The 26,161-nt window shown below is 35.8% G+C and overlaps 1 protein-coding gene across 7 annotated transcripts in view; it reads right to left on the minus strand.

The window, feature by feature from the left end:
- Positions 1-26,161, minus strand: part of TDRD3 (tudor domain containing 3) — a 97,471-nt gene that overhangs the window by 37,919 nt on the left and 33,391 nt on the right. For 4 of the 7 annotated variants that reach the window (XM_021530792.4, XM_021530793.4, XM_085576874.1 and 1 more), the window contains exons 2-8: positions 18,231-18,315; positions 14,430-14,495; positions 10,974-11,134; positions 8,750-8,891; positions 2,203-2,274; positions 1,593-1,742; positions 761-901 (exon numbers count right to left, since the gene is read on the minus strand). In XM_021530792.4, the coding sequence (XP_021386467.3) occupies positions 761-901; positions 1,593-1,742; positions 2,203-2,274; positions 8,750-8,891; positions 10,974-11,134; positions 14,430-14,495; positions 18,231-18,315 (817 nt within the window). The remainder of the gene's footprint in view (positions 1-760; positions 902-1,592; positions 1,743-2,202; positions 2,275-8,749; positions 8,892-10,973; positions 11,135-14,429; positions 14,496-18,230; positions 18,316-26,161) is intronic. The other 3 variants (XM_077781370.2, XM_085576877.1, XM_021530794.4) reach the window with 1 other exon arrangement.

Below are 26,161 nucleotides of genomic sequence, written 5' to 3' on the forward strand. Positions count from 1 at the left end.
TTTTTTTAGTAGTATGAGTTTTAATTCATTTATTTCCAGTTCTATTACTACAGGCCTTCAAGCACAAATTCTCCTAGTCTATATGAAAACTAAGAATTATCTCAAAATATTATGAGTATCAAAACTAGCCAAGTGTTCCAGTGTGAACCGTTTCACAACTTTTGCAGACAATGCAAAACACAGTTATTTCTTAAAATATGGATAAAACATAGCTAACTAGATGTTTTACAGAAGAAAACTAAGAAATGCAAACAATTTACTTGTGCAGAAATGCAGGCTCCATTATTCCAAACTGTATAGAGCATGATGACAAAATGTCAAAACAGGAATCACAAAGCATTAAGTACAGAAAATGACATTGCACCTGCACCAAAATCATACTAGTTACCCACTTACTTCAACAGCTGTCACCAAAAACACTCTTAACTGGAATCCCATGAATATAACACTCTGTCTACAGGTTCAAAAATAGCCATATCAAGACGCTACAAAAAACCCATAAAAACCCAAGCCTAATGGAATCTAACCTCAGAGATACCTTTAAATCTTACTGAATAAATGTTTAGCCCAGAATCACAGTGAAACTAATAACTATCTCAGTAAGGTACAAAAGCACCATAAGTATTCTGAGCAGACACCAAAATTAATTGAAAGTAAAGTCATCATTCATCAAGGTATTTTGATTTTGTTCTTGTTCTATTTGGGGTTTTGTATTTAATATTACACACATTTAAGACTACATTAAAGTCTTCCATCTTACCAGTTCTCGGTAGACACCTTCATTCTTCCCCTCTGGTTTTGCTATCTTCTCTTTCTGGAACAGTTCCCTGTTTCGATTCCCTCCAGTGCTCACACTAAGATTGCTTCTGCTACTACCACCACCTCCTCCAAATGTCTTGGTCTTTAGATAAGCACAAAATAACATTTCAGCAAACAGAAATAATGAAAATATTTAGCTAGTAGAAATAGTAGAAACTAGTGTTGCAGTGGGTTTTTTGGGTTTTTTGATTATACTCTGAGTCAAAAATAAAGTACTAATTTACACACACAGAGAAAAAGATTAATTTATTAATTAGGAATTTTTTTCCCCTGTGCCCAAATGAGGGTGTAAAAAGGGTATATAATTCTAGCTGTTACAACTGACTAAGCACTTTGAGAAATAAAAAAGAAGACCAAAGGAACACATAAAAACCTGACACATTAGAACTAAATTTCCTAGCTGTTTTTTCAGACTGAGTTCAGTGAATCATGGTGGTTTTGAGACTTAAAAGGAACAGATGAAAATTGATAACCTGTATTTATTACAGGTTATCATTATTCAATCTTATTAGCAAAACTGTAAACCCCTCATTTTTTAGTGGTAGCAAAATCATATCTACAATAAGACATTACGAGACATTTATTAGCTTTATTAAAATAAGAACATAGCCATCAATTCAAAAGGACTGTAAGCCTGATTCATCTTTTTAAAGATACAGGATTAGAAGTATACACAGGCAAATATCAGAAAGCATTTGTTATTTAAGAGATAAATACTTGACAAGAAAAGATCAATCACAGTAAGTAAAATGCTGCAACACATGCATTCTAACCTCTTTGCTCTTTGCTACTTCTGCAATAGCAGCTGTTCTCTGCTTTTCAAATTCATCATTGTCCGCAACAGGTTTTACAGCATTTGTCATTTGCAGAGTCTTTCTGCGATCAAGATCTCTGCTATCCACTTGCACATAAGATGCACATTTCTGAAAATGCAAAAGAAATGTTTAATTACTCTTCTGTCTGCTCTCATTTGAAAAAAGACCCACCCAAGTTTTATTCCATTAGAATAGCAGACCCTCAGATAAAGAATATGACCATGTAGCTAGACATCGTGATGTAAACACAATGATTCTTGGAAATTCGCTGATCCTTGCCAAATTCTTTGACATTTAAGAAGGGACTGCATAAATGCCTACACAATCTGACCAGCAAAATCAACTAAATAAAGTTAAGTCTGGAACTGAGAGGAAAAATGTTACTGGAAACTGGCACAACAGTGAGACGGGATTAACACAGTTTTGAGGGTTTTTTAATAGGCGCATTTTTTATATCCAAGTTATCAAGATCTTAGGTGTTCTGAGAGCCTTTACCTAACTGGAACAAGGTACATAGATATCATAATACAGGTACTTTTATGAAGTGACAAAGAGAAGTACACTATACCTGCCCAAAAGGTACAAAAGGAGGAGGACCACCTTCTGTTCCAATGTTACTCCTATTGTGTTTTGCCAAACTCTGTAAAAGAAAATTGATAATTAATAAATTATAAACAGAAACCAATTATATGATAAATGTCTCTATTTCAGAAAGAACATGGAAGTTGCAAGATGGGTATTTTCAGAAAAAAAAATCATATTTTTAAATCTTGGGTCACCTAAGTTAAAAAGAGGGCTGGAGGAGAGGCAGAGGAACAAAGAAAATGATGGAATTTTGCATAATTACAAAGGCACATAGAGCACATGTAAAAAATGCAGTTATATACCAAAATCTACACTAATAGAACAAAGCAGAACACAAATAGGCAGCAGATGTTTTTTTTCATACAACGCCCAATGAACTTGCTGCCAGTAGAGATTGTAAAGGCACACAGCACCTTTAAAAAGGGATAGGACCAATTCAGCCTAGAGAAGGGAAGGTTCAGGGGGACCTTATCAATCTGCATGATGGAGGCAGGCTCTTTTCAGTGGTGCCCAGTAAGGTGACAGAGACAGTGGGCAGAAACTGAAACATAGGCGATTCCTTCCATCACAAAACACTTTTTTTGACTGTGAGGGTGACTGAGACAGGGAGGCTGGGGAGTCCCCATCCTTAGAGATACTCAAAAGCTGCCAGGACACTGTGCTGGACAATTGGCTGTAGGTGGCCTTGATTGGGGCAGATGACCTCCATCCTCAACCAGTCTGTGAAATTAATAATCCCATGCATAAGCAAACACAGACAGGATTTATCAGAATTGTACCCCCTGATACAGTACAGCAAGTCTGTATGCCAAAGCTGTGATCTCTCCCTGCAAACAATTGCCTTTTTGCCACTGCTGGAAACAGAATGCTACTAAGAAAAGAAAAAGAACAGGTCCTTAATGCTGTTAAAATGCACCAAAATTGCATTTCCTATAATGTATCTCTTTTATCAGCTTAATTTCTTACTGTCCTTTTCACCCAATGTACATTCATGCATTCTCTGTTGTCAGAGACAGCCTTAATTACTTAAGACTATATATGTATGACATTTACCTATACATTTATTACCTTGATGTAGAACTGATTTAAACCCATCATGTGAGAAATGGAGTATAATCATGAATAAGCTTTAAGCCACTATGTTACCAGAGAATTTCTTAAACTAAGTAATAGATTCATTTAGCTAATACATACCCAAATTAAAACTTTTGGTCTACTCCTTTCAAGTTAACTACTTTTATTCAGGAGCCAAAGACTGTTTCCTAAATCATTTATAGTCATTAATTCCTTTCAATGTTGAAGAAAAAGAATAATCCTTTTTCTCATACCTTAGAGCAAAAAACACTGATAAAGTATTCAATAAATTATTCAAAAAAATTACTTAGAAGTGCAGAAACCATAAATTTTTTGTGCTTTAGTTTCATCCAGTTCACTTAAAATGCTGCCTTAGAAATACAAGCTAACCAAGCGCTGATCACTGCAGCATACTCACACCTCCCAGTACCTATTAACTGAAGCAGCACATACAACAATGATTTCATGGCCAAGTCACTTCACTTCCCCAGAGCAGGCACTCCAGGTGCAATAAACCCTGCACTTATTCTGGCGTTTCTATTTGTTTGCTTGTTTGTTTGTACCTAGAGAAATGCAGGCAATTTTGGAATGAACTCCCATACTGAATCAAATTATAATTAAAATAAATAACTATAGGCTAGATAAGAACTCAAGCATCAGATTAATTCTTCATGTCCTATAATTAAGAAGAGCAAGCTGAATTTACACTTTTTTCTTTCCCAAATCAGAATCAAGAAATCACATAGAAGAAAAAGACTTCCAATCTACTGCTCAAATGTACAATTGGGCAAATGGCAAAAAAGCCCTTATAAACTGACTGCCTATTTACCAACATTTACCTGCATGAATTTTGAATCATAGCAATTTATTGCATAAAACTGTTATCCATAATGAAATAATTCTAATGATCTGATACCTTCTTCTCAAGGAGCACTCTGTGCTGTGAAGTGAGAGCAGCTGTTTTAGAAACTAAGTTTCACATGGCACTGAATAAAAAGCAAACTGGCAACACACACAATCTTTTTTAACTTACAATTAAATTTCCTCATAACCCAGCAGTAACTATCATTTACAATAAACTTTAAACAATAAACACATTTAGTGTAGTTCTTTTACCTTTTTTGCTCTATTTGCATCATGACACTAAAAATGTATTTCCTAGAGAATCTCTTAAGAAACTAAGGTTTACAGTATGTGATTGCTAGATATTATGTACTGTTTTACCTTTTCCTGCCTTTATACATGTATTTTGAAGTATACCTAAAACTACTCCCTTTTCCCATGAGGTAATCTCAATATTTAGTCTCACCTTCACCAAAACAGAAAAATCTTGAAGTACACTAAAGAGCTTTACTTTTAGATGATCTGTAATTCTAAATGTTAAAATTTTAAGAGCCTACCAAACAGTCTCACCAATCCCCTCAGCAGATTTGCTTCAGACTTCACTTAAATATTGTCTGGTGTTTTGTTTAATAGCAATACAAAACTCTTCCTTCAAAAGAAGGGTACCAGCAATATCTTACAGATATTGATCATTCATGTTTGGAACATCAGCCACCATGAGAACATGAGGAACACCACAAAGCAATAATTATTTGGAACTGTATTTTTTCTTAAAGATGTCCATCACACTTCACCTTATACTTCCAAATAGTCTAGAAAAGAAAATCTCACAGTAACAGTCTCATTTACACTCCTTCCTCATTTATTTAATGTCACTTAAATAGGGATACTTAAAAAGACCTGAAATTTCCAGGCAAGAATTTACCTTATGATAAAATTGAATGCTACAAGGAAGAGCACATTTATTCTTCATGCAGTGTGATAATACTATATTTATTCCACATATGCTACATTGTATTATGAGTCTTTTATTACTAAAACTTGATTCCTCCTGAAAGCAATTTCAAACACTGCTCTGAATGGAACAAATCAGTAATACAATCGAACAAGTAGAAGCTGACAAGTAGGTGCAAGGGCAATATCTTAAGACAGAATAGACAACTTTTATTCTAAAGTTTCATGTTATTTGGCTTAATAACACTAACTTATACTAAGTATAGAACCCCCTTATCTCATCATCTACAGAAGAAGCCAAATTAATACATCTTAGACTTCCTAGTGGAGAGAAAATATAAAACTGCCATCAAAAATAAAAAATAGCTTCAAAACAAGTAATTTGAAATAGTTACACAAATAAAATTTTTATGTCTTTTTATGCAAACACAATTCAGCATTTTATTTAAGCTTCCATGACAAGATTAGACAAGGAGTGGCAATGTCCTTATCACCTCTCAGATATTTTAGCAAGTATGCTTATTTGTCAGCTGTACTCTTCTACAAACCTTCTGGACGGGATAGAAGCATTGAGTTCATAGCGAAACTTGTTTGAGCTCTATCTGTCTAGCTGTCAGTCTGGATATAGAACTGGAACTACAATTTCCAGTGGTCATGGTTCACCTGTCCAAACTGATTCCTTGTCACCCACAGCTTTTCTGACATGGCCACATTCATGTGCTGTGAGCTGGTCAACAAAAAAAAGAAAGTACTCTGGCAAACTCCAAACGTTTGAGAATCAGAACACAGAGGGGATAGCAGCAGGCAATAGTTAACTTTCTATATCCAACCAGAACAAATCACAACAGCTGCCACTCTGTTACACATAGTGCATACAGCCAAGAAACCTGGCTAACAAGTGCTAAAAGTTGTAGTCAGCAACATGCCTTTGGTTACTAAATGCTTTGCTTTTTCTATTTATATAAATAGAGTCTGTTCCAAGTTATTTCTTGATAGTGATTTCAAAAACCAAATATAAAGCAAAATTTATCTGTTGAAGTCCAGATAGAAGAAATAGGAAAATAGATTATCCAAAATATCATCAAGAAAGCAAACCAGTTCTATTCTTGTTTTGTGAATTCTACAGCATTCTTAAGAAAGTGTTAGCTCTTTAGAAAGTGTTCGCTCTTTAGAAAGTGTTCTCTTCTGCCTCATCTACCTTCTTTAACTGAAGAGACAACTCACAAGGCTAAATACTAAGTAAGAATAAAAATCATAAAATGAGATAAAAACTGTTTTTATTTTGAAAGCTTCATTTAAAACCAGGAATGCTTTTGTGTTTTAAAAAAAACCTTATTTTCAGCTATAAAGGCTGAAGGATGACAAACAGAATCTACTAGAATGCATAACTCTAAAATTCAAATTAATTTGGCCCAGTTTGCCAGAATCTATTAAGTTATACCAAACACCAAAGAAGGCTATCTCTAACAAAAATTACTGAACCCAACTTAGCAGGAACAACAATAAAATGAGTACTTCATACAGAACTAACTATCATGTTCATAAGCAGCTACTCTGTTTCAGAGATGTGGATGCAAAAATACAGATGTGCATGGTTGCAGTAGCCATAGTTAATCTGGCAAATATTTTGGACTAATGGTAGTAGGGTCACAGCTCCTGCCCTAGGAACTTCCACCTGTTTGTGAGAAAATGTATGAAAACATATTCCTGCAGCCACTTCTGTTCTACTGGAACAGAAACCAAAGTAAAGGCGTTTACACATATTTATAACTTGTTGGAAGAAAATTAAATCTCCAATTTGACTTCGTAACAACAATTTACCTAAAGTACTGATGAAATTTGCAGTACAGGGCTCATACCAAAGGTTACCAAATGTCGTGGTTTGACACAGAAAAAGAATTTTCTCAGAAGGAAGAGGTCAATTTGGATATTGACCAATTGAAGGTGGACACGCCTCTGAGAACACAGAGGGGTTAACAGCAGAATTCCCAGGAGAACTCGCTCTCTTTGGTTCTGCTCAGCCGCAGTGCTGTGCTCTCCCTTGTCTGGCCCATGGCTGGGTGGGGAGGGGAAGGCCCATGGCCTGACTGAGGTGGGCCCAAGGGTGGAGGGACTGGAACCCCCTGCAGATGGTAGGGTGGAGAAATCTGGGATGTCTCCGTTCCCCCCCGCCAGAGTTTCGAGAGAGAGATAAAGAGAAAAGGGCAGCGGCAGCTTGTCAGCAGTTCACCACAGGGAAGGAGAAGAACAGGAGGGCCGCAAGGTGCCCGGCTGACCGTGGGAGCCGGAGTCTGGGCATCGAGCCATCCCTGGGAGTCAGGACTTTTAACCCTTCCTTGAGAAATGAAAGCTTTGTGAAATTTTTCTCCTTCTCGGTTTGAAAGAAAAGAAGAGAGACAGCTTGGACCCTGGGATGCTAGAAGGAGAAATTCTAGGTGGGAGGGGATGATGGAGTGGCTTTTGGCTGGACTTTTTCCTTGGTAGGCACAGACTGAACCAATTTTGTCCTCCAAGAGAGACTGTATTTTGGGAGGATGCCAGAGCAAAGTCAAGAGACCTGCTTCAGCTGGGAAAAGACAGAAGTGGAGTGAACAGAGAAAAGTTAGGGAGGTTTGTGGTGGTGCCCCCTGTCTTCAGAGAAGAAGATCTCTGTTCTTGGACCCTCGGCCCCAGGGGGAAATGGGGGGGACTGTGGTCCCAAAAAATGAAAAACTGAACTGTTGTTTTCTCCCCTCTTGGCAGGGCATCCTTAAAAGGAAAAATCCTAAAGGCAGTCTGTCCATCCATGCATTGGTGGTGAGAGCACTGCTGTGCATGGAAAGGAGAAGGGTCACCATTGGCAAACTTTTCTCCGGGCGGTGCCATGTGTGACATGGAAACACAGGATGTGGAGCTGTGTTTCTTGGGGGGTCTGTGGCACAGGAGAGACTCTGTTCCCTCAATGGACTGAGTATCGATTGTCTGGAGGGTGGAAACCTGATTGGGGCCCAGATTGTGTCTCACTGTGGTTTGTTGGAGTTGGGTGGTGGGAGGAGAAATGCTTTGCAAGGTTTTCATTTTGATCTTTGTGTGTGGGTTTTTTTTTTTCTTTCTTTTTTTCTTTTATAATAGTAGCTTAATAAAGTTTTTTTCCTGTTATTAAGCTTGGGCCTGCTTTGCTCTGTTCTTGACTGCATTTCACAGCATTCAATTGAGAGATTGCATTTTCATGGGGGGCACTGGCATTGTGCCAGTGTCAAACCATGACACAACTTCACTGCTTTCTGTATATTTATTCTATTACTTTTGCCTCCAAAAGACACAGTCTGCAGACAGTAACTGTAAAAGGCAGAACTCCATAGTATTTTGGTTCAAACACACCGTTTAAAAAAGCAACCACCCATGACTATTTACCAACATAAATTTAATATATTTCATTAATGTTTTCAATCCCTGCAGAAAGGAATCAGTACCCATGCAAAGATCACTTGTAATTTTTTAATTTACAACATTGTACATGAGACCTACTTGCATACATTTGGCTGCAGCCCTACAACTATTTGGACAGTACAGTTCTAAAAGCTTATTATATGAAAGTTCAGAGTCAACAGAATAAGCTTGACATTTTTGAATGCAATATGCAACTTGTAAGGCAAGCATTTCCAGTGGTGTTACCTCACCCTTTGTAATTCCCACTTTTCTATAAGATGCTCCACTTCACCTCCAAGAACTGCTGTATTACTGTCATCCAACAGTAAGAATCCATTTCTCACTTCAACAACTCCTGAAAGCTTAATTTTTGTTCCAGGTGGAGTGTTCAGGCTAGAGGCAGAAACAAAGTAAAAAAATTCAAATAGATTTATTAATATTCTGTCCCAGAGAAACATATAAAAAACTACTCTTATTATAAAACCAACATTTTCAAATGCCATAATAAAAAATTAGCATCAAAAAACACAGTACTTTTCAATAGCTTTATTGAAACACTTCCTATCCATTATAAAAAATTGCCATACTGCAAATTAGATTCTAACAGAGATGAATACTGGCAAATTGTCTGTTTGGTTAATATCCAATTTCATAATACCAAACTAAGCTAATGATTTGTTTCGATTATCAGATGATATTCTTAGACAGCTGATTTGAAGCAGGTTCCTCATATTTACAGTTATGAGCAGATTTCCAAATAGTTAATCATCTAATTTTCTTTTTTTTTTTCACATTTAACTTAGTAGACACATAGAGTGGTTAGAAAGGAACCTTTCTGCACATTGCTAAGAGCTAGGAATGTACTAGAATAAATATAAAAACCTTGCATCTCATAGCAATTTGTCTCTCACTACTCTATAATTTAAAAACATATTAATACTTTCTGTCATCAGCTCCCACATGGAGCCAACCTTATCTTCCTCTCACATGAATCTACCCTAGGAAAAGCAACAGCAGAAGCATAAAAGAATCGTGTATTTCCAACATGCTATTGAAAGATATGACAAGCAGTGCAATCTGGAAACTGCTTCTTGTGAGAACAGGACACAGCCAGTTAAAACCTTTCAACTGAGAGACAATAATCTCTTTAAAATATGCTAGAGCTACTGTTGCAATCACAGGCCCATACCACACAGTGAGGAAAATTCATAGTGGAGTCAGCCAATTACAGTACCAGTGGCATTTAACCTTAGCAATGTTTGGATGGATTTTTTGATTGTTCTAATAAAGGCAAAAAAATGTGAGCAAAAAACAGACATGGAAGAAATACAGAAAAAAAATAAAATTAGGCAAGGGGAAAGGGGTAAATGGAAACTATAGTCGTGAAAAACCTATAATATAAAAGAAAATTGTGATTTTTATTTTAAGTAACACTATATACTGAAATAGCATATTATTGCAGCTTAATAGTCCAACATCAGACCTGAAAAAATTACATATAATGCAAATTAAGTCTTTAAATATTACACAAAAAGAAGTGCTCACAATATTACTAGAGTGATGAGTTCTCTAACATTTTTGAGATTTTATCAAAAAGCTTTCAAATTATGTCTTGTACTGGGTATTCATCCATAAACATTTTGTGATCTAGAATCTACTTACACAGAAGTCTGTTTGCCTTCCTTTTTTGCTCTTTATATTCACAGTGGAATATGATATTTCAAGTTATGCTGGCTCAAGCTAAAATTAAAATAGCATTAAATGTTCTAACAGCATCACTCTAAACTGCAAGTTGGCTCCTGCTCAGAAGGAACAGTTTAAGAGTAAAAGATGACATTCAAAAATTAAGTATACATCTATATCTAACTGTTGCAACTAGCAGAGAAAGACAGAAGAAGGGTTCTTTTAAATCAAAGTTATCTGAACTAGAAGCGTGCAGAGTACACCATGACTGTAGACTAAACACCAGAGATTGTTTTTAGCACCTCCATAACCAAACACAGAAAACATCCCCATGTTCAGCAGTAATCAGTTCTTTTGACCTTCATTTTTAACTGAAGAAATATCCAAGTTAAAGACCTGGCCATGGTTAAGTAGCATTAGTTGCACTGGCTTAGGAGTGCCAAGCCTGTGGCATTCCTGCTACAAAGGTAAGACAAAAGATCTGTTACTAATAAAAATTGGGAATTTGGCCCAAGTTTACATACACTCCCAAAATGCTGTGTGTGAAACTACAACTCAGTAGATGGCTGCAAAAATCTACTTTTTTCCATTATGTAGTTCAGCATAAACAGAACAGTAAATTACATTCATATGTATCTTTGCATGCTGAATTTAAATTTCTCCTTTATCTGCAAATCCAAAAAGGAAGTCTCTTTTGTTGAGTAATTTTTTTCATAAATTACTAAGGACACTTCCATTATTTCAAGGACATTTAAATATCACAGGAAAACATGGAAAAAGAAAGCTGTTCACCTTATTTTTGACATGCTACTATATTCTATAGCTGTGCAGCTTGTGTGTCCATCAGTCATCTGTAAACGTAACATTCTGGGAGCAGCCTGAGATTCTTCATTATCCTTTGGTGCAGCAACATTGCGAATTTTCTGTATTTGCAGGACACATGGCCCTTCCAGCTAGATAAGTCAAACAGAAAAAGACACAATTGTTAGCACTGTTAAACAAACACACTGCAGTATCTAGACATACCAACAGATACCCCCAGGCAAAGAAAAGTGCCATTTGATCAGGCAGTCATGTTGAATTTCTATCACTCATGTACTCTGTGTTCTAAAACATGATAAAAATGGGCTTTTCAGAGAAACAGTTGTGATGCTTTACACATCTCTGAAATACCGATTATAAAATAAAAGTGAATGAAAACAGTTGAGGAGGCAAAACAAAAACAGGGATACTGTCACTTCGAACATAGCATGGAGTCCAGATAAGACTTCACTGCAGGGTGTCACTGACAAAGTCTTCTAAAGAACAAAAAAACCTTAGAAGACTCTCTGTTTGAATCAAGAGGAAATTTCAAGTACCACTAGTCTGTAAATACCAACTAGAAACACAGCTTTTTTAAACAATGGTCCAATCAAAACATAACAAACTGAAGGGACATCAGTCATCTACTGATTGTGCAAAAATAAATGCCCTACTAGACACACCACAATCTATGTTATAAAAAATAAAAATTATAATTAAAAATAAAAAAGAAAAAAACAAATCAAAAACCAAACAAACTAAAAAAAAACCAGCCAAAACCCACAAAAAAAAAAAAAAAAAAAAAAAACACCAAAAAAACAACACCACAAACAAAAACCACCAAAATAAAGTAAAATAAATCCACCTGAAAAACTGAAGCCCAAACCATTTATCCCATTTCAGCTATAGGTAAGTCATTTTAATTTCTTGGAAAAAAAATTGTCTGTGGTTGCTCAACTGATGTCTAGTTCCTAAATGACACCAAAAAGATGAAAAAGTGCACAGTTCATCAGCTTCTAACCTTGAAGAAACAGAATAGGTAGCCAGAAGAACACAAAATGAGAGCAGATAACCAGAAAGTAAATATATATCAAAAGAAGATAAATTAATAAATAAGAGAACAGGGTCACAGTAGCTTTACTATGATGGCAGTAGAAGATCTGATGTAGCAATCTCTCTCACTGAAAGACGCTTTTTTAAATGCAGATCAGTTTTAACTGGAACAACAAATCTGATTATCATTTTGAAAAAAAAAGTTGAAAAAGGCTGCAGAAAACAAAAATACACAATCAAAAAAAACAATGAAACAGCAATTGGGAAGCATATGAGTAACCTTTAACAGGAATTAAATTGCTGGCACTTTATGTTTTCAACTGTTTACCATCAATTTGACAGAACTCAGAAAGGAACTCTGAGATCACAACTCTAATCCTTTCTGAATTCTTCTGCAGTTAATGTTTCCATTGTAATGACATAAGCTCTCAAAAGAAAACAAATAACACCTTAAACGTAACAGCTATTAAATTATATGTTGTAACTTTATAGTCTTCTCTGTACTTCAATTCCTTCAAAAATACCTAACAGATCTCTATGGTATATAGTTACCTAGATAGAAATGGGAGGATTCCATTTTCCCAAATCCTATGCAAATGTGGCCATCTTGTGGTTAATGCTGGTAATACTGATATTTTCTAAACCCATACTAAACACAGATATCAAATAAATGAGTGAAACAGCCCCACGTATTAATAACTGAAGTTGATAATCATCTATAATGGTCAAACAACCATATTTCATACTAGGACTCTCCCAGCTTTTATGCAACTACTTGCCTATTATAGCAGGCAAATAGTTACATAAAAAGTTATTTTTTAAGATGGAAATGCATCATAGGTTCTCAAGATATAGGTAAATAATACTGATTTTAGTCTTGGCTGAGAGGAAGAATAGTAGCACATAATTTCTATTTTTCAGTGAAACATTTCTGAACAACAAATTACTACTTTCTACAGAGAGATTATACTAAGAAGTTGTTCCTCTCCCATAAAGTAAAATTATTTTTTGTAAACACATAGCTCTATAACATAATGTATTTGCAGACATTGAAAACTAAACAGCAGCACTGATTAAGGAGTCAAATTCACCTTATTTTACTCAAAAGAAGGAAATTACTGTTAAGAAAGCAAGGATTAAGAAAACATACTATCTAATAGCTTGAGCTTTTTAAAAATCATAAATAGGAGTCCTTCTCAAACAGATTTTTTTCTGTATAATTCTTCCCAAAACCTGAAGGATTATTGCCCTCGAGGAAATGGTTTGCATGTGTCTGGTTTGGGGCTTTTTTAGAATAATTTTCTAAAGATCTATGAATATAGATCAAATCAATAAAACTCTCCCCATAAAATTAGTTTGCTAAGTAATATGCTGCATTCACTGACTGCTGCCTAACTAATATCTATGATCCTGGAATGGACTGTCTATCAAGTGTGCTTTGCACAAATGGCAATGATGTTTGTGCTTTTTTCTTGTAGAAGTCTGTGCTTGCAGCAGTGACTACTCCATTTAGACACAAAATAAACAAATGCAAACAGCTCTTAGCAGCCTCCCTCATCAATCAAGCTAGCTTTCTTAAAACAAACCCACCTTAACTTACCACTATCTGAATTTCAACAGTAAAGAAATACGTGTCCCCAGAACTTTCATATCACTGACAGAGAGTCAATATTTTAAGTAAGGGGTAGAGAATTGAACTAAGAATCACTGCTAGGTTTAAAATAAAATTTGGAATATTTAAAATAAAATTCCTTCATTTACCCACTCTCTGAATCACATGTAAGGAACAAAACAGGAAGGGTATACAGAAGAGGACAAACTTCATTTTTACTTAAACACACAACACATATTAAAATCTAGCACACCCAAGTTTCAAGTATAATACTCTACTCTAGCACATAAAGTGTAACACCATCTAACATGTTCTGTCCACATGACCTCTAGGATACACAGCCATAGGAAAATTACATAAAGTGCTATAGCCACAGATGTCAGTAGGCAAGTGACCCAGCATTAACGTGTACCACTGTGTATCAGAATCAAACAGCTACTTTGATTTATTTCTGACCTGCTTTGTTGCCTTCTCAGGATAATGAGGGGGGAAAATGAAATTCTGATACAATGCCAAGACCAAACAAGTTAAATGACTTTCCAGCAACAAATGAAGTTGCCAGGATTGTTCAGATTTTTATTTAATAATTTCAAAGTTGTGAAATAAAACCCAAAAAGTCCTCTTTTATGGAGCTTATGTTCATGTATTTACAATATAACATATTCAAACACTGGGGGTTTTTGTATGTAAAGTAATGACAAAACCAGACTAATGTGCCATAGAAGGCTGTCATTACACAGAAATCACAGAATACAGAAAAGTGAAGTAAAAATATTGTCTACCTTTTCCACTTTTCCACCATTGATGTCACTGGGGAGGAATTTCTTGCCAATTGTTCTTAAATCTGTCTGAAATGATTACAGAAGACAAGAAAATATTAACTTAAAATATGCACTTTAAAAAAAAAACATAAAAGAGGAAAAAGAATAGGATTTTTTTTCCATCATGACAATTATTTATTACAAAAATCCACTCCTTCATGTGATAAAAAATTCAACAAGTCAAGAGTTTACAAAATAAATCCTTTTGCATTTTAAATTATTTTCTTGCATTAAATACATCTTCAATGTTGATTAAAATGCTTTTAAATCAACAAAACCAAATGGCTATGCAATATTTAATGGTTAAACAGAACTGTGAGGTTCCATAGAGGTAAAACGTCTTTCTCTGCTCTCCATCTGGCACTTAAAGTAGTTTTAGTTTCTGTCTTCTTACATGTACAAATCCTTACTTATTAGGATCATAAACAACTCTTTCAAAAGAAAATGTGCTAAATGTAATTACTAAAAGAACTTGAACAATATTTTGCCATTAATATAAGTCAATGGCCAACTGTTCTGGCACTTAGATCTAGAATTGAGCAGGCCTGTATTTTAGTATCCAAAATATTGTAAACAATTGATTTATTCTGGTTTTAAGTGAGGAATACTGGTACATTACAAATTAAAAAACAATCATAAGAATACACTTTTAGCATATTTACTGAGTATATAGAGGGAATAAATGCCCAATCCTCTCTCTGTTACACAAGATAACCAGGTAATGATAAGGAAGCACATTTGGTTTTTCAATCTGAGCACATCTGGGGAAACTCATCTGTCAGTTGTGGTCTCTGAATAGCACACAGGGTACTATAAATGGTTCCTCTGTGTTCCATATACATACCATAGAATCATTCTAAAATGGTTTGGGTTGAAAGGGATCTTCAAGAATGTGTAATTCTAACTCCCCACCTATGGGCAGGGTACACCTTCCACTAAGATGATATTTGCTTAGAGCCCATCCAACACACCCTTAAACACTTCCAGGGATGGGGCAGCCATGACTTCTCCATATCCATGAACAATCTATCCTAGTGCCTCACCTCCCACGCAGTAAAGAACTTCCTCCTAATATCCAGCCTAAACCTACTCTCACATTGAAGCCATTCCCCCTTGTCCTTTCACTACATGTCCTTGTAAAAAAACTCTCTCTCCATCTCTCTCATAAGCTTCTTTCAGGCACTGGAAGGCCACAATTAAGTCACCCCTAAATCTTTTCCAGGCTGAACCATCCCGAGCCTTTCCTCACAGGAGAGCTGGTCCATCTCTCTGATCGTCTTGGTGTCCCTCCTCTGGACTTGCTATAACAGGTCTGTGTCCTTCCTGCTCTGGGATCTCCAGAGCTTTGTGCAGCACTGCAGGTGGGGTCTCACCAGAGGGGAGGGATAGAATCCCCTCCCTCTCCCTGCTGTCCACACTGCTTTGGATGCAGCCCAGGACACATTTGGCTTTCTGTTCTGGGCTGTGAGTGCTCATGGCTGGGTCATATCCAGCCTCTCATCCAACAGCACCCCCAAGTCCTTCTCAGCAGAGCTGCTCTCCATCTGTTCATCCCCCAGCCTGTGTTGATACCGGTGTTTACCCTGACCCAGGTGGAGCACCTGGCACTTGGTCCTGTTAAACCTCATGAGATTCCCAGGCAGCCACTTCTCAGTCCTGACCACGTCCCTCTGAATGGCATCCTGTCCTTCACATGTGTCAACTGCGCCACTCAGATTGATGTCATCTGCAAATTTGCTGAGGGTGTACTTGGACCCTTCATCTGTGTCATTAATGAAGATATTTAGTGACACTATCCCAATACAGATCCCTGAGGGACACCACTTGTCACTGATGCCCACTGGGACTCTGAGCCATTAACCACTACCATCTGGATGGAACTGTCCAACTACTTTCTTATGCCTCTAGCAGTCCATTCATTAAATCCATCTTTATTCAGTTTAGATAGAAGGATATTCTCAGGGACTGTGTCACAGGCTTTACAGAAGACCAGATAAATGACATCTGTAGTCCTTCCCTTGTCCACTGATGTAGTCACCTCATCACAGAAGGCCACTGGGTTGCTCAGGCAGAACTTGCCCTTGCTGAAATCTCCAGCTTTACAATCAGAGTAGCGGGAAGGGCAGAAAACTTTTACAAATAATTTTAAGTTCTTAGACAAAATAAAAGGAAGGACTGAGAAAACATTTATGTCTACTTCATACTTATTTAAGCAATTCACACATACATAATCAAAAAAGGTAAAAAAGATCAGCTGATTTCTGGATTTCTTCTGCCTGAAAGTTGCCTCTAGCAGTCAAGGAAGAATTTGTAAGAAGTGGAACATAAATTCACTGTTATCGTGCCATTAAAGACACACTGCTTCCCTCTACTAACTCAACAGACAATCTTCTGGGCACAAAACCAACTTACTTACTGATAAAAAGTGATAAGCCATTAATTCTGGCTTTGGAGTACTTGTGAAAAAATTCTGGTTTATTTTTATTATCAAACAAACCTGAAATACCAACACAGACACAAAGGATCATGTCAGTACTCATTCCACCATATGATTACATGCAGGGTAATACCTGGCAATTCACAAGTACTTTATTTGGGTTTTGTATAAAGCAGCAACGCATTCTCAAATATATGGGCATGTTGCTCTGGTCCAGAAATCAAACGCTTGCTTTCTGCATGTTTTGTCTTACATTCTTTGCATCTTTGCATTATAATTTTACTTTAATTCTTTTCATATTCCTTACATGAACTAGTGCCTGCATACATGAGTGACTGAACACATGCTTTAAAGAAAAAGTGAAAGGAGCAGAAGGGGCCCTCTTTTTCAGAGTATCATCTAAAACCATCTAGTGGCTAAATCCTGAAGGTGGACAAAATAATCCCCAACAGCTCTCACATGATTTTATTATCTTATTATTTCTAATTTCATCAAGGAAGAATATTTTTCTCTTAAGCACCCAACTGCATAATTTTCCCCTTGAAACTACATATAGTTATTACAAAGTTTATATTAAACCAAATAAAGTACATATTAAACCATTTAAAACATCTGAATATGGATTTGGTAAAATATGTTAAAATAAAATAGCAAATACATGAAATAAGAAAAGCAGGAGACTTATTAATGTTAACCAACAAAGTATATACTAGAATTCTAAAAAAAAAAGGATTCACATGCACACTTGTCTCATATCCTTAAAAATATTATGGTATATTCATTTGAAGATGTTGCTCTATCTTCTACATTCCTTGTTAATTTTTTGCCAAAATTATGAGTACTAATCCAGATTTCTACAGTAAAGTAAAAAAACCAGGCTTCAGTTACATAAATATGTAGACAACAATGGATATGTAGTCTGAATGTGCTTTAAGGAGTATCATGTCCAGAAGTCAAATTATGGGTGTTCTATTAATCCCAAAAAAATTGTATTAAAATTTCTCATACCATTACATAGCACTTCTGGTTGTCTTATTGCTTATAGTTTGACTTTAGTTTTACATTTCATAAACAAAAGAAATATTTTCCTATTGCTAAGTCTGTTCAGTTTTTCTCCTAGAGGTTTTGCAGTTTGGAATAGATGTTCTTTCCAAATAAAACTCACAATTCATACAGGCAAGGAAAATGGTAAGTACTCTGTCCTTTACATAAATCACACAGACAATAATACACTTAATTAGACACAAAAACATATACTTGAGCCATTATAACTATCATTTTAGCATAATTTCTCAGAAAAAAACATTTTCACTACCATAACTTACATTAAGGGCAACTAGGATAATATCATTTGTATTAACTTTTTCAGATGAACTTAAGCAAGCTTCAATTCCTTCATCTGAAAGACACCTGTTAAAGAAAAAAAAATTAGAATATCACATGATGTATCAATGAGACAAACATTTCTTCTGTCTATGAGATTGTCATTAGTTCCTATCTTTTGTACTGGTGAAGCACAGATACAAAAATACATGAAAAATTACTTAATGTAAATAGTTTTCTTACACTGATGGTGGTAGTGCAGGATCAGTCTCTTTTTGCAAAAATTCTGTAAGTATACAATAAGTTTTGAACACTAGGTTTTGAGTTGATTACCTGAATCCATTTTAAAGGGCTGACCTATTCTAACCTTCAAAATCTCTTTAAAAAAGGATAATTTTATCTTGAGTGATCAGAAATTGTGACATTTGTTGTACATTTTGCCTACTCTAACCCATTTGCAGCTCCAGTTTTCAATTTTTTGTAGCTGGCAACCTGCCTTCTTCTGCACAGCTCTTCATTTTCTTCAAATACATCACAGCAACCATTACATAATTGATAGACACCCTGTCTGAAACAATTCCTCCTCAACATTTAAATAACTACTCACCAAGAAATCACCTTTTCCCAAATAATAAAAGAATGATTTAAGAAGCAAAGAGTAAGATACACTAAAAAATACTAAAAATAAATATTCCTGGGTGCTTCAAGAAATACTTTGCTCTGAAGAAAATAACATGCACAGTGTTACATACAAACAAGGCAAAATACTTGAAGGGAAGTACATTTGACAGACCTTTTTGATTTCAGCCCTGGTGACTTTATCATTGCCCTTTCCAGTCCTGCCAGTGTTCCAAGACTAATTACTGGTCCCAGCTGTGCTCTAACCCAGACACTTGATGGGATTTATCTGCTCATGTCAGACACTGGAATCTAGCAAATCCTGAGTATCTAGCCCACCATAACCAAAAAAGGACAAAAGCCAATAAGGAAGCAATTCAGATGGAGAAAAAAAAAAAAGAAAAAAAGAGCATATATACATATATATATATTGAGAGAGAGAAGCATAAAATAATCAATCCTATTTTTTTAATAAAAGACAAATGCTTGAGAAGAACAAGGAAGAACAAGGTAGCAAGATGTGTTGGCTTGCATGGGAATACAGAATTTCCCAGCTGAGTAATTCTAAGCTTCAGTACTATGATATGGGAAGATTTATGCAACTCCAGTGCATTAGCAGCTCTCATTAGCTGGAGTCAGAAGGTAAACCAGAACAGCATTCCAACTCTGTGCCAGGGGAAGCAGATACATCCAACAGACTATCCTGCTCTCAAGGCTTCAATTGTGGCTTAATTACACCAACAGACTTCCTAGAAAGAGCAGTATCAAACTTTACCAGTTTACCTTCTGCCATCTTCAGCATAAAACTGAACATAAGTTGAACAGCAGGGGCTGAGTGAGTACAAAATCCATAAGCTGAGCTTTAGACTGTTGGCTAAGTCATGGAAGGATTTTTCTTTTACTGCTCCAAATGCAAATTAAGTCATTCTTCATTCTACTAAAGCTAGAGAGACTGCAGTTCTCTGCAGAGAGTACTGTTATTTAAGCCGAGTACTTCAACATAAGCATTACCACTTTCCAGTAAGTAAAAAACATTTTTAAAGAATGAGTAAACAAGAATTTGACCTACAATTAAACTTTCTCTACATAAGGCAAGATTAATTCTGCTATTACAAAATTCACTGCTGAGTCATGTTTTAATTTTGCACCTCAAAGTGAAGAAGACTGAATCACAACTGTCAAAATAGCATTCTGGTTTAGTCCAAATTTGCAGGTTTCATTATATTTTTTATATATAAATGTACATATGAATTTTCAGTTTAGTTTGTCTTGTTATTTAGAAAAGCTTTTGAGACAGAAGGATAAAGAGAAACTCACCAGAGAAGACCACTAATTTTTGACTTGTGCTAATTTAAGCAACAGCATTTAGCAAAAACATGGCCTGACTAAAATCTCTGCCAACCTCACAGAGACACCAGTCATACTGAGGACATCTGTTAGGTTGATTTAAGCAAACATCAAAGATTTTTAGCAAAAACCTGACTGACTTGGTTATTTTAAGAGTTTTCAAAAAAATCAAAATCTGTGAATATCAGTGTAGGGGGGGGATACTTTATAGTTTGGTGTTGGTTGGTTTGGTTATTATAGATGCTTATTATATGAAAGTATAAATTCAGTAAATGCAAAAGATCAGGATCAAAATTACTTTCCAGAAAAAAAAAAAATAAAATCAACAATTCTGTCAGCAGAATTTTGCTAAAGAACAGAGAAAAAAAGAGCTTTCCAGTAATGTGCCAGGTGCTGCTTCTGTGCAACAGGATGCAAAACTACAGATTTAGTAAAAAATGGTCACAAATTGGCCAGGAAGCAAATTGCAACCAGGAGACACTGTACTCCAGATTTAGCCAAAGACAGATCTCTCCTGCTTTAACAGAAGCTTGAAACCAGTGTGTATCAAGTCAGTCTTTTCCATTTTGTCATAATAACATTTATACAGACTACTTAATATGGAAATGAGTACTCCAAACATGTTTATATTTTCTTAACAAACTTACAAAAACTTATTTTAAATAAACTGTTTTATTTTCTTCTGTTTGTACAGTCTCCTATAAGAACTATCTAAGTTTTAGCTTTTGAGTTTTGGCCCACAAATTATTTAAGAAAATAAATTATCAGATTTATTTTATTAAATTTAAAATATTAAATCATTATTAAATTTATTTTAAAATAAATTTATTTCTACAAAAAAAAATACATCTACCCTGCTCAAGTATGAAAAAGGAGTTAAAACATATAAAGCCACCTCTTCAGATGGTATAATCTTTCCCCCAACAGCATAAGGATTATTAAGTCTGAGCTTTTTCCAGACTCTGAAGGAATCAGATACCCTTTTTCTATCTGTTCATAATGAAGGCATGTGATATGCTGAAGGTAGGGTCACTCAATTCTTTGTTCTCTGTATTAGATCAAGGAAGAAAAAAACAAAACCAAAAACAGTAAAAACCTGCTCTGGAGTCAAAGAGAACAGCCCTGCAGTTCTGTGTCTATTTTATCCACACAAGTGTCTCATAATCTGCATTACCTGTTCTGCCCATTTTGCAAAATACCATGACCTTAGATAACAAAAGGTAACCTAAAGTGTGATCCTATTACATTAATCCAACACACTTCCTATTGCCAACTAGTTGGAAGCAATCCCAAACCACACATGAACCAGATCACACAGCTGGAAGTGCATATAAGTTCCCCAATTCCCAAGATCTACCTGGCTGTGCTGTACAAGCAGTGCCTGTCAATTCTTGCTCTTTACACCTCCATTCCAAGCCGTTTTCCCCAACTTTCCTTTATAAATCAAGGAGACACTGGGAATAACCTGACATAGAAATGCTGCTGTCACAATCAACAAACTTCCCTTTTTTCCTTCTGTAAACAAACATTTCAGAATTAAGCGTTTTTGCTTAACGTGAAGCAGCAAATAAATAAAAGGTAAAATAAATGGGTGAGAAGCATAGAGTGAACAGCAGCCAAGCTCCACAAAGCTCTCCAAAAAGTCCAAAGCAAGCCAGTGGCTGACCACTAACATCTTACAATGACACCAAAAAAAAAAAAAACCCAGAACACAGGCCCCACAACATAACCTATCATCATGAAGACTGGTAACCAGACTAAGATACACTAAAAGTACCTTTAGTTTCCAAGAAATAAAGTACTCACTACACTTCTTTCTTACATGTTTTAAAACATATTGAAGTTATGAAAACAACTACATTGATTTCAAGGGAATTTTAACAAGTAATGCTGCAGGAGTCACACAGGGATCCTGTGGCCTTGGAACACTAATATAAATTAGAAGGAAAAAAAATCACAGCTTACAACCAAATGGGCATAATGCTTCCCCCCAAATGGTTGAGATGGTTATTTGTGAAGCATTCTTGAGAGAAAGGAAATCAGAAGAGAAAGGAAAACAAATGTTTCTACTGCAATTCTTTTGCATTATGCTTGCTGAAACCTGAGGGATCCCTCACCTATTCTTCCCCCCACTCCAGTTCCATTCATCTGAGACATAAAGCAGTACAATTCTCTTAGCAACAGCTTTTGTCAGAAAAAACATCTCTTAGAAAGTACCTGCATTCCCACTTTCAAATGAGACATTGAAACAAAACCATTAGTAATGAATCAGCATTTTCTACATAAGCCATCCACATATAAATTCAAATCTGCAATTTTTCTGTCAAAATGTTCTCAACAAGCTTCTATGAAAAACAGATTTTAGTAATTCTTCCTTTGTCATACACAAAACAATATTACATCAGTGACAGGCAGAGCTGTTTTCCCACTACTTCATATCAAGGAGCATCATAATGTCAATTTAATAACCCACTTTTGTACATTATAGGTGTGCATTCTCCTTTTCAGTATCTCCCACTGCTATGGGATATAACCATAGTACCAATCTTGCTTATGCCTATCTTGCTTTATGTTCTGCCTTACTTCATAAAGAACAAATTAGACCCGATGTGGCCTGAATAGACAGATTTCTGTACTGCTACTCTGTTACCTATGTCTGAAACACCAAAGAAATTGGCGGTATCAAAGCAAGATGCATTTTTTGTCTGCTCTATACTGCTGGATCAAACACTGCATCTGCAGACAAACATGCACGTGTATACACACGCACATACACAGAGGTTTTAAATGAGAGCCTTATTCTATAATTAAATCCACCAGGTAAACACCTCTCCAAATAATATTTTTTTTCATGAGCAGCTTTCGTGAAAAGCATCTTTTCTCTCTTTGTAATTAACAGTTCATGCACAAACACAAATCTTTAATCTTCCATGCTTTTTCTATCACATCATTTTTCTATAAATCCTCTTTCATTTTCTTCTACCATCTCTAGAATTAACATCTTATTAAGTAGAAGATTTCTTTAAAGGAAGAAGCAAATAAGGAAAATTAATATAAATAAAGATGATCTATAAAATTTATCCATTTCAGATTCCCAACTCTTCCAGAATCATTGTGATATTAGCATCAAACACAAACTGTACTACCACTTCTAATTCATTGCCAGCCACACAAATCAACGTTTGGGTTTTATAGTAAATTTTATCTAGCTATTTTCATTGTGTTTAAACAAAAATCAGAATGTTCCTTACATATCTTTGCTACAGAAGCAGTTTTATACAATTGTGCCATAAAACGGTAAGGTTTTCACAGGAAAAAAAAAATCGCAGAGAGCTTTCAAATTTTTCTTACTTGATAACACCTCGATAGAAAAGAGAACACTTGAAGCAATTAAGCATAAGAGCATCTTAAAAGACCGCAGTAGTACAAGACCACCACTGGATGTCAGTGTTGTTCCATAACAGAAAAACTGCATACCAGATATTTAAAAAACTTGGGCGTTCTCTTAATAGGGCTTCAAAATGTTTTGCCGAATTTCAGTGGTGTAAAGGAATTACACAAAATGTTAGAAATTTCACTAAGGAGCTATCCACTATAGCTGTTTAAAACAAACCACATTTTAAGACATCATTATCCAAATACAAAACTCAGATCGCCAAGAAAGTTTTTCCTTTAACCAGTGTAACTACTACTGGAAAGCAATTAACACTGTTCTTCCCTTCACCTACTGAGCTTTTAGTTTAAAGACCTAAATGGCCAAAATTTAGTCGATTGTTCCTTTACCCACAAGGCAAACATCTGCAAGGAATGACAAACCTAGATTCAAGTGGCATTCTTGGCAATTTTACTTATTAATATTCTCACACCAAGAAATGCTGTTTCGTTTTGCAGTTGCATTTAAAGATTTATTTCCTTTATCTTGCTCTTGTCTCATACATTTAGTATATCTTCCTCTGTGTTTTGCACATGCACCAATGATTATTGCTATAAACTGTATTTTTGTTTTCCTACCACTTTTTCAATTTGTTAACAACACTCTGAACTCTGACCTGAGCACTCACAGCTTTGCAGTTTTAAGGAGCGTTATCTCATGTTTGAGCTTAGTACTTCACCCAGGTTTTTCATGATAGTATCAAATCAAGTATGACCAAGAAGATGTTTTCTTGTAGCCTCAGGTTTTGACAGTGAACCACCCATAGCCGGTCAAACTACTTTAATAATTGTCTTACAGTAACTTAATCTAAACTGTTTCTCTAGTTCACTCCTTAAAGATGCAAATCCAAAATTTTAAAACAACTGGACTGTACTGAATCACTATTAAAAATCCACTAAGTTTTAAGTGCACTTTTGCTAGCAATAGCCAATTTAAATAATCCAAAAAAAGCACACTGAGAAATATAGAATTTTGGTTACAACTCGGTAAGCCTGCAGATGAAGAGGCACCAAGGTATTTAAGCCTATCTTTAAAATATTACTGACATTTCTAAAACTGGTGCACAGCCACTACATCATCTGATTTCCCCAGGCAGTTAAACTTGCATCTCAGCTACCTAGTTTTTCACTCCTGGGAATACACCATTTCCTCAAGTGCCAGTCTCCAACCCAAGTCAAGCTGAAACCCCAGAAAGGAGCTCATAAAATATATATTCATAAGCTCATGTTCTCAGATGTTTAGCTGACAAAACTTAAGGCCTAAACCTCCCTCAGATGTCTATGACATTTGACTTTCAATAAAAAACATGAACTAAGAAAGTCAATGTATTTTTAGAACAAATAAAGATTGGCATTTTTTTACATTACATAATAGAAGCAGAATGACTGTCATTTCTGCCCCCACCTTTTTTTTAATGCGAGAAAGCAAATCCAAGTTAATTAGCACTAAAATCTATTTTGACAGCAAAATCCTGACCTAAAGAAAGCACTGTAAATGCTCAGTGCCAAGGAACAGGAGAAAAACCAAAATGAAAACAAAATGCAAAAGTGTAGTACTTAAACCACACCAAATGCATTAGCTTCTTCCTGGCTTACTTCTACCTGACACTTTCAGTAGGAATGGGATAAAGACCAATAACTTAGAAGCAGTACAGTTCTAAACATACACAATATCAAGCATTACAAATATTATTTCACTGCACAGGCAACAGTAGTCCAGCAGCTGATAGCGAGGCCCAACGCAAGCATCCACTGTGCTTTTCCTTCAGGAACCTCCTGCTCGTCAGCCAGCCTACCCCATCTTGATGTGGAGCCACTTCCTTGGCCTCCTACCAACACTAGAGAGCTGCCTTATCCCTGGGTCAGTAAGTCCTGAGACAGGATTTGGTGGCAAGGAGGTTTCTGCTTGGTGTCAGAGACAGAGTGCACCCCAGAAATCCTTCAAGGGCTTCCAAGTCATATTTCTATTATGATTTTTTAGTCACCTCTATCAAACCAGTCTCTTATGCATTTCCAAAAGACAGGGACTATTGTCATACAAAAGCTGGAACAGTGGTAGTTTTAGAATTAATCTTTAATACGTTTGACATGCAAGGAGAACTGTAAGTCTATTATTGGGTTAGCCTGACAGTCAGTCACTCTCACACCTCTCTAGATCCACCCCACACACCACCCTTCTCTTTTTAATTCCTAGAACTTGTACTATTTTGGGATTCCCCTCCCAGCTTCCCTGAAATTACTCTGTTCCAAACATGAAGTATGAAAAGCAAGTTTTAAGCATACTCTGCATCAAGTTCTTGCACACAAAACATGTATTTTAAGACATTTTAACAGCTGCATTAGTGAAGTCTTTACAGTCACACCTCCCATAGTATGATGCTCTAAGTCTATTTTCGTCTATAAAATTCCTACTGCTGGGAATACTTAAAAGTATGAGACTGGCAGTCTCATACATCTTTAACAAGTATTTCACAATAAAAAATAAGGGAAAGTTTGGTTCTTGAACAAAGCATAAAGCTTGTTTACCTTTATTAAT

This window comes from Lonchura striata, chromosome 1, assembly GCF_050655825.1.
Source record: "Lonchura striata isolate lonStrDom1 chromosome 1, ASM5065582v1, whole genome shotgun sequence".
Lineage (NCBI taxonomy): Eukaryota > Metazoa > Chordata > Aves > Passeriformes > Estrildidae > Lonchura > Lonchura striata.